This window comes from Ovis aries, chromosome 5, assembly GCF_016772045.2.
Source record: "Ovis aries strain OAR_USU_Benz2616 breed Rambouillet chromosome 5, ARS-UI_Ramb_v3.0, whole genome shotgun sequence".
In the NCBI taxonomy this organism is placed as follows: Eukaryota; Metazoa; Chordata; class Mammalia; order Artiodactyla; family Bovidae; genus Ovis; species Ovis aries.
In genome coordinates, this window is record NC_056058.1 from 41,598,858 (window position 1) to 41,617,332 (window position 18,475).

The following is an 18,475-nucleotide window of genomic DNA, read 5'->3' on the forward strand; positions in this document are numbered from 1 at the left end:
GCTCCGGATCCCCCAACCTGCACTCCAGGCTGAGCACAGCCACAGTCCAGTGACTGGCTCCCATACGCCTTCCTGAGCCTCGGTTTCCTCATCTATAACATGGAGCTAAGAACAGCCCCAGTCTCTGGGATGAGCCACTGTCTGGAAGGGCTCTGGATTTCTGACGCTGGCCTCCAGAACTGGCCCAGACCCCTGACTTTGGTTAAGTCTGGGTGATCTCCTGTCCACAGACTCCTGAGTGCTAGGCAGGTCTGTCTTGGGCACACAGAGCCCAGCACAAGCTCCACACGCTAGTAAGTGCTGGACAAATACCTGAATTAGCAGGTGGCGGAGGTGCAGCCCTGAGAGGGACCTGGATTCCTGCCTGCCCATGCAGATTCCAGGGCAACAGTGACGTGACAGCTCAGACCCACGGGCCCCCCAGCTGCCTTCCTCCGGTCACACTGCACCTGATTCTCATTAGCAGGAGACTCAGGCTCCCCTGCCCCAGTCAGCTGGGCCCCACCCCTGCGCCCTGCACTGGCCTGGAATCCATGACCCTGGCACTGAGGCCAGCCCCCCTGGAAAGGTGCCAGAGGCTGGCTCCCATCAAATGCACTGGGGCCCCCTTAGAGCACCCCCATGCCCCGGGCACCCCCATTTGACATGCCAGGTGGACATCTGACTACACAGAAGGTGCTTCCTATCCCTGGTGGCTTGGCTGGGCCGCACTCTGAAATCTGGTCTCTGGAAAATTCCAAGACCTAATTCCAGCCAAATGGAGCCCTCCTAACCCCTCCCCATTCATTGTGTTATGTAACATATGGGTATTAATTCTGAAGCATCTGGAGGCAGCTGCCTGGATTCAAACCCAGCATTGCCCCTTCCTGGCTGGGGAAGTGAGTTTACCTCCCTGGGCCTCAGTGTGTTCATCTGTGAAATGGGGACAAGGCCAGTACCCGGGTCTCAGGATCAGTGAAAGGGTGACTTTAGGCAGCGAAAGTGTGAGACACAGCTCAGAGGTGCCACCATAGTTCCATGGGGCCCAAGCCTGCCCTCTTGTCCTCTGTCCGCCTGCCTCTCCATGGCTGTCCAAGCCAGAGCCAGGAGTCGCCACCCCTAGTGCCTCTCCTTTAGTTCCCAAACCCTGCTCCTCATGCCTAGTGTCCATTATTCACAGCAGCTTCCTCTCAGTGCCCCTCTGGGCTACACCACCCTCCCCACCAGGCCCAGTCCCAGAGATATTGGGCTTCTTCCCCTTCTTCTCTCTTCCTCTGCACCTGCTGTGGCTCCCCAGGACCAAGATGGTCCTCCAAGGGTGGGCTCCCACCCACCCTTCCTTGTGAGGCCTCGAGAGAATGAGACAAACCTTCTGACCTCAGTTTCCTACTCAGAGAAATGGGCGCGTGAACAATTCACAGCTTGGCGGGAGGCGCAGGATCCGAGAAGCCAGCGAGCAGAGCGCGTGTGACTGGCTCGGGGTTTACCTGCAGGATGCCAGCGCCGTTCTGGTCTCTGGAACTCCCGCCAGCCCGGCGTCCCTGCATGCCCACAAGCCCCCACACGCCCGCCCCCTCCCGCACCGGTCGCCCGGAGCGTCTGGACTCCACCCCTCCCCCCTCGGCCAATAAGAGGCGTCCCAGCAGCGCCCGGCCACTGGAGCAGCGCTGTGCGTGGTGGTCGCGCCCGAGGCTGCGCCAGTGAGCCAGCCAGGTCCCCAGGGAGGGATGGATCCCCGGCCGCGGCGGCGGCGGCGGCGGCGCAGTTGCTGCCCGCTGGTCTCCGTCTTTCTGCGAGACCCAAGCTCGGGGCGCGTGTATAAGCGCGGGAAGCTGATCGGCAAGGTGGGGACTCCAGCACTCCAAGTCCGCGGCAAAGGGGGCCGGGCGGAGCGGGGGTCCCAGCCCGGCGGTGCCCAAGTGAGATCTCGACCCGCAGATGAGCCAGTGTGCGCCCTGGCTTTTGTCTCTGCGTGTCCGCGTGTCTGCGGGAGTTTGGAGGCTGGTGCGGGGCTGGCGTGGGTGGACGCCCGGGTCTGCGATGTACTCGCTGTGCGGCGCGCGTTGTGTGGCGGGAACCGGTGTTGGGCGTGCAGTGCTGTGTCGTGGGTTATGCGTCCAGGGTATGGGTGCGTTGTGTGTTTTGGAGCCCTGGTGCGGACTCAGACCCTGTTTTGTTGTCCCTGTGCGTGTGTGTCTGCGTGTGTCATAGGTCTGTGCTTTCTGTGTGCGGGCTTTGTAGCATGTGTCCGGGTACTGTGTTGGGGTTCTGTGGACTCTGCATGTCCAGGTATGGAGGCGTCTGTAATGTATCTGTGTGTCTTCGTGTTCATCTGTGTGTGTTGCTTTGGGGATGCAGGTAGGAAGGTGTGAGCTGTGTGTGTGTGTGAGAAGGCCTAGCCATCTGTCCTCACACCTGTACGCACCCAACTTGACTCTCCTGCCCTGCAGGGCGCCTTCAGCCGCTGCTACAAGCTGACCGACATGTCCACCAGCGCTGTGTTCGCGCTCAAAGTGGTGCCTCGCGGAGGGGGCGGGGCTGCGCGGCTAAACGCCTGCGGCAAGGTACTCTCTGCGCGTCAGTGCCTGGGGGCCCCAGGACAGAAGCGGGTCCCCAGAGAGGTCCCTGCCCTGGGGTGTGGAGCTCGCCTGTGGGGGCATGAATGCCTCGGGTGTGGGCGCCCACCGGGTGTATACACATGGTGCCCTGCCTGCAGGTGGAACGCGAGATCGCTCTACACAGCCGCCTGCGACATCGCAATATCGTGGCCTTCCACGGCCACTTCGCTGACCGGGACCATGTATACATGGTGTTGGAATACTGCAGTCGCCAGGTGCGGGGGCAGAGTGAGAGGGAGGCATGTCCCCTCCCACCCGTGTCTGCTGAGCTCATCTGTCCCCCCACCCTTGTCTGTCTCTCCTTACCTGTTTTAACCTGAGACCACACCAGGCCCACCTGTGCACCTCTGCCCACCCAAAGGCTCTCTTAACCCACCTAGGCACATCTTAGCCCATCTGTGCTTCTCCTGAACTCACCCAGGCCCCACTTGCCCACACCTGTCTCCAACTGGGCAGCCCTGCCCCCTTCCCCAGGTTCAGGGCTCCCAGGGCCACTCACATGGTGTAGCCCAGAGTCCAGATGTCTGATTGGCAGGAATGCCTGTTCCTGGACCCAACTGAACTTAGCTGCACCTTCACAGACCCCTTGAACTCAGCCCACTTAAACACACCTAAGCTCATCTGTGCCCAGCATGTACCCACCTTGTGTTTATCTCTGGCCTACAAGCTCATGGTGGCCCCTCCGTCCACTGAACTCCTGTGCTCATCCTCGGGCTCAGAGCTCACCAATGCCCATGCCACAATAGCCACGTTCACCTGGGCCCGGCTGAATTTTCCTTTGCCTTCTTGGGTCCCTGGAACTCACCTGCGTCTCCTCGACGGTGGTGTGGCACCTGTCGGGCCCCTGCAGTCTCTGGCCCACGTGCTGCAGGCACGGCAGACGCTGACGGAGCCCGAGGTGCGCTACTATCTTCGAGGCCTGGTCAGCGGCCTGAGCTACCTGCACCAGCGCCGCATCGTCCACCGGGACCTGAAGCTCAGTAAGGGGCGGCGCTACAGGGCGGCGCTTCGGGGCGGGGTGAGGGCGGGGCTTCCACTGAAGCCACGCTCCTTCCTCATCGCCCGCTGCATCCCCCTCCACAAGGTAACTTCTTCCTGAACAAGAACATGGAGGTGAAGATCGGAGACCTGGGGCTGGCCACCAGGATGGGGCCAGGGGGCCGCTGCCACAGGTGACTGGAAGCTCTGAGCGGGCTCTCTGGGTGGGTGCAGGTGGGCCTGGTCTGGTGTGAGGCCCCCCAGTCTTCCTCAGCCCCCGTTATGCTCCCAGAGTGCTCTGCGGGACCCCGAACTTCCTGGCTCCGGAGGTAGTGTCCAGAAACGGACATTCCTGCCAGTCGGACATCTGGGCTCTGGGCTGCATCATGTGAGTTGCTCTGGGAGCCCCAGGCCTAGGGAAAGGGGGCCGGAATGCCCAGGTGGGGACAGGCACCAGCAGGTAAGGACAGGTGTAAGCATATATGGAGGAGGTTGAGTGTGGGGACAGGCAGGTATGAGCAAACATAGGACCTCAGAGTATGCAGCTGGGGGGCAGGCAGGAGCAGGCACCTGCCATCACTTGAGCCTACAGGTATGAATAGGGATACAGGAGGGTGTATGTGCAGCAGAGGACGGGTTTGAACCTGCCCTGAGGTGTGGACAGGTGTGTGCAGGTTTTACGTACACAGGCGGATCAGGACATTTGTACTGACATGAGGTATATGCAGGATTGGAACAGGTGTGAGCAAGCATAAATTAAAACTGGAAAGGTCTATGCAGGTGTCCAGGTGTAACCCAGGTGCAGGCAGGTGTACAGACAGATGCTGGTGTCTTCTGTGCAGACAAGAATGACTAGGTGAGAGTGGACGCAGGGCAGGTGTGAGAAAATGAGTGTGAAGCAGGAATGGTGTCAGGGATTGAGGGTAGGGTTCACACAGGTAGGTGTGAACCAACCCTGGATGCCCAGAATAGATCCAAGCAGGTGCCCTGCTTCCTGCCCCCGACCTGGCCAGGTACATGGTGCTGACTGGCGTCCCTCCCTTCGTGGCGGCTCCCCTGTCGGAGATGTACCAGAACATCCGAGATGGCCGCTACCCCGAGCCTGCACACCTGTCTGCCAACGCGCGCCACCTCATCGCCCGCCTGCTGGCCCCCAACCCGGCCGAGCGGCCCAGCCTGGACCACCTGCTGCAGGATGACTTTTTCACACAGGTGTGGGGTGTCAGCGGGACAGGGGGGCCCCTCTCTGGGGTGTCTCAGCAGCCCCAGGTGAGGGACAGGACCCCCAGGTAGCACAGGTACTCAGGAGCAGCCTGCTGACCTCCAGCTCCCCACTCTAAAGGGCTTCACCCCGGACCGGCTGCCACCCCACTCCTGCCACAGCCCGCCCATCTTTGCCATCCCCCAGCCTCTGGGCAGACTTTTCCGAAAGGTGGGCCAGCTGCTACTGCCCCAGTGCCGGGCGCCCTGTGAGTACCTCTCCTTCCCCCATCACCTGCTCCTCCCTGCCCTGCATCTCACACACCTGTCATATCCCCTTCCTGCTCTGAAACCATCTCCACGGCAGATGCCCTCCATGTAGGGCCAGGCTTTACCCCCACCGCCAAATCCTTGTGCTCCCTGCAGGTCCCTTGGCTTCTCAGGAGGCCTCAGGTCCTGGAGAAGATGGTTCAGACCCTGACTCCATGGAGTGGGGCAGTGAGGTGAGGGCCGGGAATGAGGAGGTAGTGGGGAATGCAGAGGGCGTCCTCACAGCTGGCTGGGCACAGGGAGAAGTCATGAAGTCTCCATGGGGAGGCCAGAGACCGCCACCAGTTCCCAACATCTGCTGCTCCCTCCCCAGGACTCCCTGTTGGAGAGTGGGACTCTGTGCCCCCGAGGGCCCCATCCAGCTGCTGGCCCAGGGGACCATCCAGAGTGCCCTGGCGGGTGAGCATGCTCCATCCTAGACAGGAACTGTGGGCAGGGGTGAGGGTTGCGAAGTGCGGGGTGAGGACTGTGCCTTGCTAGCATCACAGCCCTTCTCCTGGCCTCAGTTTCCCCACGTGTAATGTGAGGATAGTGTCTGGATTCCTGGGTTGAACATGGGACTTTTCTGGATGTGGGAGCTGGGGGTGGGGTTGTCCTCCAGATCCTGTGTCCCCCAACAGAGATCTGTCTCCCCAGGGCCCAAGGGGAGTCCAAGGCAGGAGGTAGAGGCAGCCATCAGAAACCTGCAGCTCTGCCTGGATTCGGGCCCCCCAGGTAGGGGCGGCACAAGATTTGCTGAGAAGCCAGGAAGACAGACTTCCAGCTTCCCCTGGCCCGCCCCCTGGGCTGCTGGATTTCCCTAGGCTCCCCATTCCCGCCTTTTTCCTCTTCCAAGGATTCAATCCGGGCTGCCACATGGCCTTGAGCGATTTTATTTTTAATGCCCCCCAAAAAAAAAAATGCTTAATGAAATAAAGCAAAGCCCTGCAGTGTTTTGGAGCTTATACATGTTTCAGATTTATTCATTGCTAAAAGCAGCTGTGACCCCAGAGTCCCCCAGTTTTCTCCCCTCAAGGCAAGAGTAGCTTGGGTTGTTTTTGTTTTTCGGCCACACCATGTGTTATGCAGGATCTTAGTTCTCCCTGTCAGGGATTGAACTGGCTCCCCTGCAGCAGAAACGGAATCTTAACCACTGGACCGCCAGGAAGCCCCAAGAGTTGGTTTTCTATGCCCTGGACTTTTCTCCCATCTCCTGTGCCTCCACCAGGCCCCTTCAGGAACCCCCCCTCATGTCACTTCCTTCTTGTGCCCAGCCATGCAGGACCCCCAGGAGAGCAGCAGCCTGTCTTCTGGGCCCCCAAGTGGGTGGACTATTCTAGCAAGTATGGCTTTGGCTACCAACTGTCAGACGGTGGCAACAGGGTCTTGGTTCGGGATAGCACCCACATGGCCCTGCACCACCCAGGGGGATAGGTCATGGAGTTCCTACCCGCTGTGGTTCCAAGCCCTCCCTGCTTCGCCTTTCTTCATTCACTTAAGTATTTAATAAACACCTACTGTGAATACCTACAGGTGTGTACTGCCTGCTGGGGGAGAACAATGCTAAACAAATGAATCTCTAAATTGATTTTGGTGGCAGTTTTCTGAAGAAAATAAAACAGATGAGGTGACAGATTCAGGGGGTGGAGGCAAATCCACAGAGTGGTTGTGGAGGGAGGGGATTTCTGGGGAAGTGATGCTCAGGTGAGACAGGAAGGATGAGAAAGGGCTTGTCAGGAACAGCATCAGAGGCACAGAGAACAGCATGTGCAAAGCCCCCAAGATGGGACCCAGTGCGGTGGGTTTGAGGAGTGGCATGGAGGCAGACATGAAGTCACAGAGCCTCACAGGTGACTGCTGGGGTTGGGGCAAGAAGGAGGAGTCTGACTTGTACTTTTATTAACAGGAGACCAGCAGGGAGGTGGCTGGATTAGCTGGGTGGACAATGATGGTAATGGGCTGGGGTGGTGGCTGTGGAGAGGGGAGCAAGGGCTGCAATCTGGGTGTAGTTTGCAGGTTTGTGGGGGGGATGGAGCGGCCACCAGGCAAGAGAGGAAGGTGGCAAGAGGGCAGATGGGGGGAGCCATCGGGATCTCAGCATGGACAGCCGAGTCTGAGGTGCCATGGGTCTGGAGTTCAGGGCCGGGGTCGGGACTGGATGGATAGAGAGGGCTTGGACCCTGCAGAGCTGGTTTCAAATCATGGTCCAAGGGTCTACAGGAGCAGGTGTCCTCGGGTGTGAGGTGCCCAGGATGGAGACCCTGACTCCGTGGTCACCGCCCTGTGCCCCCCAACAACAACCAGGTGAGCTACGCACCCCACTTGGGAAAGCTGCATATGTTTACCCTGAGGAATTGGGCGCCCTGCTGTTTCCCAGGGCACAAGGTTCCCTGCTGGCTGTCCTGCGGCTCTTTGCCTGATCCATGCAGTAGTGGCTTCAAGAGGTGAGGGTGGACGTGGGGGAGCTAGGGGGGCGAGGTGGTGGGGAGCCCTGAGGCCTCCCAACTGGCTCTGTCCACAGGAGGGGCCTGCCCATGCCCAGCTGGCCGGTAGCACCCGGCCTCTGCTTGCTGTGATTCCTGGTGTCCGGGCAGGTGGTGCTGCTGCTCTTCAGTGACAGGATGGTGCAGGGAGTCAAGGGGCCCCTCAAATGGGCCTGGTGTGTTGGATGCTTTTGGGAGAGAGCCCTAGGAAGCAATTGGTTCCTGGTGGAGCCAGGAACTGAGACTTATGACTCTCAAGCATAAAACTGGAAATAAAATGTGTTCAAATGATGGCAGAATGTCACTGGGGATCATGGTCCCATGTGGTCACCGGTAGCAGCTGGCAAAATGTCATCTCATTGCAGAATCAGTTGTAGGTTTTCCTGAGCGAGTCTGGCAATCTCCGAGAAATTGTAGCTGCTCTTAAAACAGACTTCCAATGCAGTAGTATACAATCCTTACTATCATAGAAAAATTAGTATGATTTTATTTTACAATGAAAACCCCATCTCTGTTTAGACCAGAGTGCCCTGACCTGGGCTGGATCTCAGAGGGCAGGACTGGCTTCAAATGGCCATGCCCAGCAGCGGGGAGAGCTGGCACCAGTGAGGAGCTGCTGTTCCCAGGATGCAGGCTTGAGTAGGAGGTCTCACTGGGTGGGTTTGGGCAGGGGGTCCCATCTGAGCCTTGGTCTCCCTGTCTATGCAGTACAGCTCTGGCTCCTGGCCTGGAGTCCCCACGGGTGGGGCATCCGCTGAAACTCAGGTCAGGGCACCCCCAGTCTCCTGTCCACTTGCCCCCCCAGGGCCGGGGCCTCTTTTCCCTTCCACCCCAGCTTCTCCCCACCTTGGCAGGTCAGCAGCAGTGGAGATCGGGAACAACTCATGTTGAGCGGGGGTGGTGAGGAGCTGCTGCTCACACAGTCTGGGAACTGGGCCAGCCTGGCACCTCCTACCCGCTGGGCATCCTGCAGGGCCATGGCTGTGCCCCAGGCACCCACCAGCACTTTCAGCATGCCATCCTCATGCTACAGAGCATCTAGCGATCCCGAGGGTCAGAGTGGACCTCTGCATGTTGATACCCAGGACCCAGGGTCCATTTCTGCTCCTGTTGCCCCCCTTTCCCTGCTGAGGGACGTCCTTGGGGCAGCATAGGGAGCGTGCAGGGGGTGGGGGGACCTCGCCTCGCCTCTTGGCATGACTGTTCAACCCAGACTTGTGTCTGGATTTGTGCTTTTTCCATTAAAGGAGACTTGACTCTGCAGCCTGCCCCATCTGCCTCTCTTCGGGGCATTTGAGGAACTTTGGCAAGGGGGCACCCAAACCCGACATGATCTGAGCCCACTGCTCTCTGTGGCACAGATAGATGGGCCAGATTGTCACCAACACAGAAATCCTTACCAAAGTGTGGTTCTGCCATGACCAAAACTCTGAAGTATGGAACACTGCTTAACAGATGGGCAGGGAAGACACGGATGGGGAGGCTGGGAAAATGGCGACCTCTGTCACGCCAGGGCAAGATATTTGGCACCTTTGCCCTAGGGAGGACTGGAGTCGTAGTGTGCTCCTAGAGCTGGAGGCTCTGGTTAATGGACAGCTGGTCGTTATGTGTGAGAGGATAGTGTCAGAAAGATGAGTTCGGGAAAGAGCTGGCTGGCGAGCCAACAGAAATGAGAGAACTCAGAGGCTTGAGTCTGGCTGGTCTGGAAAAGACAATTGCTTCCTGAACCCAGACTGTAGGAGGAGGTGTTCGTCAATCCATCAGGCTCCCTGTGCTGGGTCAGGATCAGGTGGGGTGAAGCAAATCCCAATGCTTTTTGTTTTGTTTTTAAGATATTTTTTGATACGGACCATTTTTAAGATCTCTGTTGCATGTGTTACAATATTGCTTCTGTTTTATGTTTTGGGTTTCTTGGCCATGAGGCATGTGGGATCTTAGCTCCCCAACCAGGGAGGTTCCAATCCTAAGGTTTTAAACAAAGGTTCTGAGCCCTTTGTTGACATCCTTGCCAACTGGTGTGGCTGCATGTGGAGGCGGGAGGTTCAAGCCCATCTGCTGTGCTCAATGGGCAGATGTCTCAGGGGCTGGAGGCATGGCCCAGGCAGAGCTGCAGCCCTCGTTCAGGTGGCCCCTCACAGCCCCGGAAGGATCCCAGGGCCCACAGACACCCACCTGCAGGCAGGGCACAGGGGCAACTGAAGAGGGACGAGACCTGTGCCAGCCACCGAGCAGGTCAGAGTTGGGAACCTGAGCCCACCCCTGGCAGGCTTTTCCCTTTGAACTGCTTGCTTGGAAAGAATCAGTGCAGGAGACCCAGGCTCAGTCCCTGGGTGGGTAGACTCCTTGGAGAAGGGAATGACAACCCACTCCAGTCTTCTTGCCTGGAGAATTCCATAGACAGAGGAGCCTGCTGCTGCTGCTGCTAAGTTGCTTCAGTTGTGTCTGACTCTGTGCGACCCCATAGATGGCAGCCCACCAGGCTCCCCTGTCTCTGGGATTCTCCAGGCAAGAACCCTGGAGTGGGTTGCCATTTCCTTCTCCAATGCATGAAAGTGAAAAGTGAAAGTGAAGTTGCTCAGTCATGTCCGACTCTTAGTGACCCCATAGACTGCAGCCTACCAGGCTCCTGCATCCATGGGATTTTCCAGGCAAGAGTACTGGAGTGGGGTGCCGTTGCCTTCTCCACAGAGGAGCCTGGCAGGCTACAATCCACTGGGTCGCAAAAAATCAGATACGACTGAGCAACTCACACACACACCTGCTATCAGTTTCCAAATTGCAACCTGACAGTAAAGGTAAATCCCCAGGGCTGATGCCTCTCATCTCTGGTCCTCTTCCTTCCTGGTCTTCTTCCTTCCTTCCTTCTCTGGATCTTTCTACCCATTTTCAGGCACTTATGCCCCTGTGGCTTCCCTGGTGGCTCAGCTGATAAAGACTGCCCACAGTGCAGAAGACCTGCGTTCAATCCCTGGGTTGGGAAGATCCCCTGGAAAAGGGAATGGCTACCCACTCCAGTATTCTGGCCTGGAGAATTCCATGGACTGTATAGTCCATGGGGTCTCGAAGAGTCAGACAGGACCAAGTGACTTTCAGTATGTTCCTATGGAAAAAATTAAACCATCAGTGTTGCTTTCTCTCTCAACCCTGTGACTCGGTGCATTCCTGCCTCTGGGTGGAAAGACCCACTTGATGATTTTGTGGAAGAACGGAGTAAAGGGAGGGAACCAAGGGGCTGCGGGTCCATCAGGAGAGGTTGCAGGCCTGAGTGTGGTCAGACCTGGGAAGAGAAACTGTTCTGCATAAAAGAGAGAGAGTTTAGAATCTCCCTGGATTCCCTGGAGAATCTGGAGGAATGGGGTGTGAGCAGAGAAGTACACAAACCTTGTGTGGATTGTGTTTGTTTTTTTTTTACTTTGCTACTATCATTACTACTGAGGTAACATGAGATGAAATTCACCGATTTAAAGGGCGCAGCTCATGGCACTGAGTGCATTCACACTGTTGCACAGTCACCACCCCTGTCTAGCTCCAGAACAGTCCATCACGCCAGAACACCTGTTCTCATCAGCAGTCACTCCTCACCCCCTCCACTCCCCCAGCCCCTGACAACCAAGAACCCACTCTCTGTGCCTGCGGATCTGCCTGGAGATCCACATTTCCCATTTTCTGTTCTGGACATTTCCCATCAACAGAATCACATGCTGTGTGGCCTTTTGTGTTTGGCTTCTCTCACCAAGTATCATAGTCTTTTTTTTTTTAATTAAAAAAATATTTATTTATTTGGCCTTGCTGCATAGCATGTGGGATCTTAGATCCCAGACCAGGGATGGAACCCGTTCCCTCTACAATGCAAACCTGCAGTCTTAACCACTGGACCTCCAGAGAAGTTCCGAGCACGGTATTTTCAAGGTCCATCCACACTGCAGTGTGTCAGAACGTCACTCTTTTTCCTGGCTAATACTCTAATGTATAAATGGATGTTTCAAGTCACTCAGTTTGGGGGTGATGCATTACCCAGCAATAGCTAACTAATACACATGCCAAAACATGAAAAGGACCCAGCCCCCTTTCTGCCCAGAACATTTGTTTCTGGGAGTGGGGGGGGGGGGGCAAAACATCCACGGTCCATTTAACTGCGCATCTTGAAAAATGACCTACCTAGAGTATTTATTTCCATCTGTTTGTGGGCGTAAGAACAGCAACAATCTGTGAAAATCGCCCACACCCTGAGCCTACAATGGTGGTTTATTAAAAATAAACCAACCACGGAATATATTAATTTCATAACCTCCCAGGCCGATTCTTATTTCTAGGTATGAGAACTTCGAGAGATGGCAAAGTGCCCACACCACCCTCACACTGAAAATTTCTGGAATCTTCTTCAGAGAGGTTAACTGTATGTCTTAAGAAGTAAAATTATTAGAAGAATTATTAGCCTCACCTTTTGGGGCATTTACAACTGGCTGGAGCTTCATGAAATGGAAATAAATTCATTCCAGGGATGACCAGGCCTTTTTTTTTTCTTTTAAGAAACCACGCAAAGCCTATTTAAACCTGAAGAGTGAGGGAAAATTTGGCTTCACTCAATTCTACCCTTTTCTCCCAATCTAAAGCGTCGGTAGAACAAAGCCTCTGGACTACCTCTTCATTGGTCTGTGAGAGTATGTCACGATGCCTCCTCCAATCACCAGCAAGTGAGGCAGGACCAGGGCTGTAGCATCCCGGGCAGGCACGTTGGTTGGTGCCATGGCAACCTGGTGTGCCATCACAAAGCCTCACAGGCTCCAGGCCCTGACTGCGGGCATCTGGTTCCTTATCTACTCTAATTCTCAAAGTTCACCTAAGTGCTGGGGCTTTCCTCTCCCCATTTAATAGATGAGAAGACTGAGGCACATGGGTTGCTAGGAGAACAGCTGTAAGTAGGTCAACCTGAATAATATCAGACCGCCTCACTGAAGAGTTTAAAAAATTCTGATGACTCCGGGAAATCATGCTGAGCAAAAAAAAAAAAAAAAAACAACCAATGTCACAGTCTTATATACTGTAAGATTGTGTTTATATAGCACTTTTGAAATGATATCCTTTTTGAAATGGAGGACATTTGAGTGGTTGCCAAGGTTAGGGAAATAGGCCACTGTGGTGGTATATACAAGTACCTACCCTACTGATACAACTGTAGACAACTAAATACACACACATACACAAACACAAGAAAAACTGAGGAACTTGGAAATCTGATTTAGATATAAATGTATCCTGGTTGAGGTACCGACTGTCGTTTTGCAAATGCAAACTTTGGGGGAGACTGGACAGAGTGTATACAGGATCAGCATTATTTCTTAAAACTCCAGGGGAATCTACAATGATCTCAATAAAAATTTCAATTAAAAACTCTGTATTGGACTTCCCTGGCAGTGCAGTGGTTAAGACTCCTTGCTTCCATAGCAGGGGTGCAGGTTTGATCCCTGATCCGGGAACTAAGATCCCACATGCCAGCGTAGCTCAATGAAAATTAAAAATAAACCCCAAAAACTCTATTCCTTGGTTCCTCAATAAACTAAACATAGAATTACCAAATAATTCAGTAATTTTATTCGTAGGTCTCTATGCAACTAAGCCTGTGTGCCTCAAATACTGAAGCCAGTACTCAGCAATGAAGACCTAGCACAGCCAAAAATTTTTCTTTAATTTTTTAACACAAAAACATTTAATTAAAAAAATTCATTCCTCAAGGATGAATGGATAACAAAAGGTGGTCCATATATACACTAGAATATTCTTCAGTCATAAAAGGAGAGAAGCCCTGACACTCCCTACACTGTGGATGAAACTTGAGAACACGATGCTCAATGAGGGAAGCAGACACATGAGGACACACAGGGTGTGATTCCACTGATGGCAAATGTCCAGAACAGGCTGATCTACAGACACAGATCCTGCTTGTCAGGGACTGGTGGGTGCGAAGTGACTGCTAATGGAGGTGGGATTTCTTTTTGGAGTGATGAGAATATTCTGGAATGAGATAGGGGTGATGGATGGGCCAAATTGTGAATATACTCAATCTACACGTCAAAGTGGTAAATTTTGTTATGTTTACTACAATTGAAAAAATATCCTGCTGCCCACATGGCACCCAGACTAATTATAGCATAACTAGGGGGACTCAGGCTTGGATATTTTTTAAACCTCCTCATCCACACTGAGGATCTGTGTTGGGAACCACTGGTTAGAGTACATGAACAATCCATGAGAGCCAGATCTCCAGGGAGTATGCGCCGGACGCAGATTGAAACCAACTAACTTGTAAACAATAACAATACACTTGAGGAAAGGGAAATGCTGCCTGGAGTTACTGTTAAGAAATCAGCCTTACCATGAGGACTCCCCTGGTGGACAGTGACTAAGACTCTGCTCTCCCAGTGGAGGTTTGATCCCTGGTCAGGTAACTAGATCCCACATGTCTTAACTTTTTTTAAAAAAAGTTATTGTTAATAATTTTAAGTTCTGATGGTGACATTGTGGCTACCTGTGTTAGTAAGCATCCTGGCCTTGCGAACAAATGCAGTTTACTACAGAGCCTGGTGGAGGTGGGGCAGGTGGAGAGAAACAGCCAAGAATTGCTGGGGAATTTGAGAATTGGTTATTTGCTGAAGCTGGGTCCTTTGGATTGACCCTCTCTACTTGGATTTACATGTGACATTTCCAACACTAAAAAGTTTCACGAGTCAAGCATAAGTCATTTTAGCTGGGATATGAGTCCATCTTAAGGGTTGCTTGAAATAAACGAAAATCAGATGTTCCAACTCTGCAAGCGGAACCCTCCATGTGGGTGGGTATGTGGGGAGATTCCGGGACACAGCCTGTTCAGGGCCAATTTGGTCCAATCCCTGAGAAACAGGATGAACAGTTCTCACTGGGGGAGGGGAGGTTCCTGCCACCAGGGGAGACTTTAGAACATTTTCATCATCAGAACTGGGAAAGGGGGGCTCCTGACATCGAATGGAGGGGCAGGGATGCTGGTCAACCCTCTCAGTGTCCAGGATGCCCCTCAGAGGATGATCCAGGCCCCAAATGACCACAGTGCCTAGGGGAAGAACTTACATTAATTATTTGGAAAAATAAACTCCAAGCCCTGCTCACACTGGACAGCAGGGTAAATTCCCAACAGTCAGATGGTGTAAACCAACCAGGTGGCCTCCAGCGTCTGTGCCACCTCCTCTCCCACTCAGGTGTGTATTTAAATGTGCGCCCTATCTCAGGACCTCAGGAGGTCAGGCGGTTAGGGATCTGGTTAAGCTAAAGAAAAAACCCTCAGTTTCATTTGGGTAGGGGGCAGCGGTCCCTGTCGGGTCCGCAAACGTTTAGGGTTGCTGAGCGATGGATTGTGGGCTGTAGAAGGGAACTGGCTTGTGTCCTGAGGAGCCCACAGGCGTGGGCCAAGGGCAGTTACGCCCACTTTACATAAATAATAAGGAGCGGGCTCTGCCGCTGTATCGGGCAGAGTGTCATGCGCGGCTCCGGCCACACGGTGGCGACAGAGGACAGGCAGTTCTGGTCCCTCCCGGCCGCTGGAGGGGCCCGGCTGGGAATGGCGCAAGGGGTTAGTAGCAGCAAAAGTGCTTGGGGCTTTCTGGCTTCCTCCAGCTTCCGCCCCGGAGCAAACCCGCTCCTGGAATGGCAAGGATCAAGGCGTTCAGTCCATATGCATAAATGTGTGTGGAATTAATTCTGCTCCAGGTTCACGAACCTGCCATTCCCCACCCCACCTCCTGGTGGTGTTCAGTCCCTAAGTGGTGTCCCAGCCTCTCGGAACTCATGGACTGCAGCACACCAGGCTCTGCTGTCCCCGGCTATCTCCCTGAGTTTGCTCAAATTCATGTCCAATTGAGTGGTGATGCCATCCAACCATCTTATCCTCTGCTGCCCCCTACTCCTCCTGTCCTCAATCTTTCCCAGCATCAGGGTCTTTTCCAATGAGCTGGCTCTTCACATCAAGTGGCCAAACCATAGCTTTGACTCTACCGACCTTTGTTAACAAAGTGAGGTCTCTGCTTTTTAATATATTGTCCACATCCTGTTAGGCTGCTCTGCACCTTTAAAGTCAGGGTGGAATTTAGGAACCACAGGAGGCACTCTCCAGCATGTATGTATCTCCCTGCAAATCAGTGGGTTCTCATCCCCCTTCTCATCCCCCTCCATACCTCATAGAGTTACCGCATGAAGCAAATAAAAACATAGTATGTTCTGTTAAATCTGAATTTCAGGTAAATAACTGAATGATCATCAGGAAGAGGGGTGTCCCAGGCAATACTGGAGACACATTTTGACTAAAAGCATGATCCACTGTGTATTAGAAATTCAAGTTCACTGGGTGTCCCCTATCTTCTAGGATGCATTATTTCAGCTCTGGCCTCTGGCTTCGGTGTCCCTTGGACATGCCCTCATTCTCATGGGGTGTTTTGAGGATGTCCTTACTTTCTGGCACTGCAAGATGTCTAGGCTCATTTTATAGTTTCCCTGTGCAGGGCATAGAATCAGCCATTTCTCCAAGGTGCAGGGGCAGCTTTTAATACAGCTGTGTGAGTTTCCTATATTGAAACAAAGCACCACACATGTGGGGGCTTAAAGCAACACAAATTTATTCTCCCTAACAGTCCTGGAGGGCATAAGTCCTCAGATTCACACGTGGGCAGGGTTGTCCCCTCTGGAGGCTCCTGGAGAACACTGGCTCCCCCCCTTCCCAGCTTCTAGAGGCGCTGCATCCCTGGCTTGCAGCCCCTCCCTCCATCCTCACAGCTAACAGTGCAAATCTCCTGTCTCTCTGCCTCTGACCCTCCCTCTCCCTCTTATAAGGGTCCTGTGATGACACTGGGCTCTCCCCCTGGGGAATCCAGGGTTATCCGCATCTCACCTGCAGAGTCCCCTCTGCCGCATGAGGTGACACGTCCACAAGCCCTGGGATCAGGATGTGATGTCTTTGGGATTATTATGCTGCTGACCACATCAGCCCACAGGTTTTCCCTTACCCGTGGCTTTGTCACCTTGGGGCCACTCTGATCAGGACTTCCACTCCTTGTTACTCTCATCACAATCTCTGGGCATACTGGCCTTCCTGTTTCTCTGTTTTAAGAGTCTTCATAGTAAACAGCTTCCCTAGATGCTATCTCAATTTAAAGTAAAGCCAAACAACATTTAAGATTCAATCTCTTGGTTGCACAAGTCACATTTCAGATGCTGGGTCACCCACGTGGCTGATGGCTCCTGTACCAATCCGTACAGGTCTACAACGGTCCCATCATAACAAGATGCCCTATGGGACAATCCTGAACTGGAACGTTCCAGAGAGATGTGGCCCACAGAGGAACCTCCAGCCACCTGGGGCTACTTACATTTGAATTCTCTTGGCCGAAGTTCAGTACGGGCTGGTGTGTCTTTCTTCTTGTAAAGGGGAAGGTCCAAGGGTGAGGAAGACCATGGCAAAAAATGGGGACCCAATAGAAGTCCTGACACAGGTGGGAGAGATCAAAGGAGGAATTCCAAGGCCTGGCTCCAATTCACCTTTTCAACTCATCTCCCATTATTCTCACCTGTCCCTCTGACCAACCACTCTATGTTCCCTGGATGTGTCCTGGGATCTCATCACCTCCAAGTCTTTGCCATGCTATCCGCACCTGACTGTGCCATCCAGTCAACCCCTCAATCTAGCCCACCTACCATATCAGTTTCCCAGGGCAGCTTTTAAAAATTACCTTAAAGTGGGTGAAGGAAATGGCAACCCACTCTAGTATTCTTGCCTGGAGAATCCCAGGGATGGGGGAGCCTGGTGGGCTGCCACCTATGGGGTCACACAGAGTCGGACACGACTGAAGCGACTTAGCACCAGCAGCAGCACCAGCAGCAGCAGGGCAGGTTAAGACAACAGGTATATGTTTTTCTTGTTCTGGAGGCCAGAAGTCAGGAATCAAGGTGTGGCAGGACTGTGATTCCTCTGAAGACTCCAGGGCGGGTGGTGGGCAGTCCTTCCGGCCTCTTCCAGCTTCTGGGTACTCCAGGCGTCCTGGGCTTGTGGCTGCATCAACCCCAGTCTCACCTCCAGTGTCACACAGCTTCTTCCCACATGTCTGTGATCCTGCTGTGTCTCTTACAAAGACATTAGATTTAGGGCCACCCTAACGCAGGATAAAGGTTTTTCTGATAGCTCAGAGGGTAAAGAATCCATCTGTGAAGCAGGAGACACAGGAGACACGGGTTCAATCCCTGGGTTGGGAAGATTCCCCTGGAGGAGGAAATGGCAACCCACTCCAGTATTCTTGCCTGGAGAATCCCATGGACAGAGGGGCCTCCAGGGTCACACAGTTTCTGCTGGCATATCTGTGACTTCTGCTCTCTTATAAGGACACTCTCTTACAGGGCCACCCTGATGCAGGATGATCTCAAGATTCTTGACTATAGCTGCAAAGACTGGTCTGTAAGCTCCCACCCATAGGTTCCACGGCTGTATCTTTTGGAGGCCAATGTACCAATGCACTCCAAGACTGGAGCCTCACCAGTGCCAGGAGTGTGGACCTAGGTGTTTCCCCATTTACAGATGGGGACATTCCAGCAGGACTAGACTGGAACCCTGGATGCACGGGGTCTGTCCTGAGACCCACCTGGGTTCCACAGTCTGGGGTGACTACTCTCAACCAGAAGGTCCAAGGTGGCCTCCATTTGCTCTTGGGGGTGCCCTCTCCATCTCTGGCTGCTTCCTCTCTGTCCCTGTTGCCCCTTTAGATGCTCCTGTTATCCCAAACTCTTGGCCTCCTGAAAGCCCTCCAGGATGCTCTGCTGTCTTCCTAGTTTCCCTAGTGGGCTGTGTTCTCCAGGTCCCTCAGTGCCTGTTCCCTGAGCCAGCAGCCTGTGGTCACC

The 18,475-nt window shown here is 53.9% G+C and overlaps 1 protein-coding gene across 1 annotated transcript; it reads left to right on the forward strand.

The window, feature by feature from the left end:
- The first annotated feature begins 1,637 nt into the window (after positions 1 to 1,637).
- Positions 1,638 to 8,624, forward strand: PLK5 (polo like kinase 5 (inactive)). Its single transcript, XM_060416458.1, is given in 16 exon segments — positions 1,638 to 1,823; positions 2,430 to 2,543; positions 2,696 to 2,812; positions 3,448 to 3,577; positions 3,682 to 3,769; positions 3,850 to 3,963; positions 4,589 to 4,787; positions 4,918 to 5,044; positions 5,202 to 5,302; positions 5,456 to 5,504; positions 5,742 to 5,828; positions 6,367 to 6,464; positions 6,467 to 6,514; positions 7,604 to 7,717; positions 8,422 to 8,484; positions 8,487 to 8,624. Coding segments are annotated over 16 exon segments (1,689 nt in total). The 5' UTR covers positions 1,638 to 1,706; the 3' UTR covers positions 8,610 to 8,624.
- Positions 8,625 to 18,475: the final 9,851 nt, after the last annotated feature.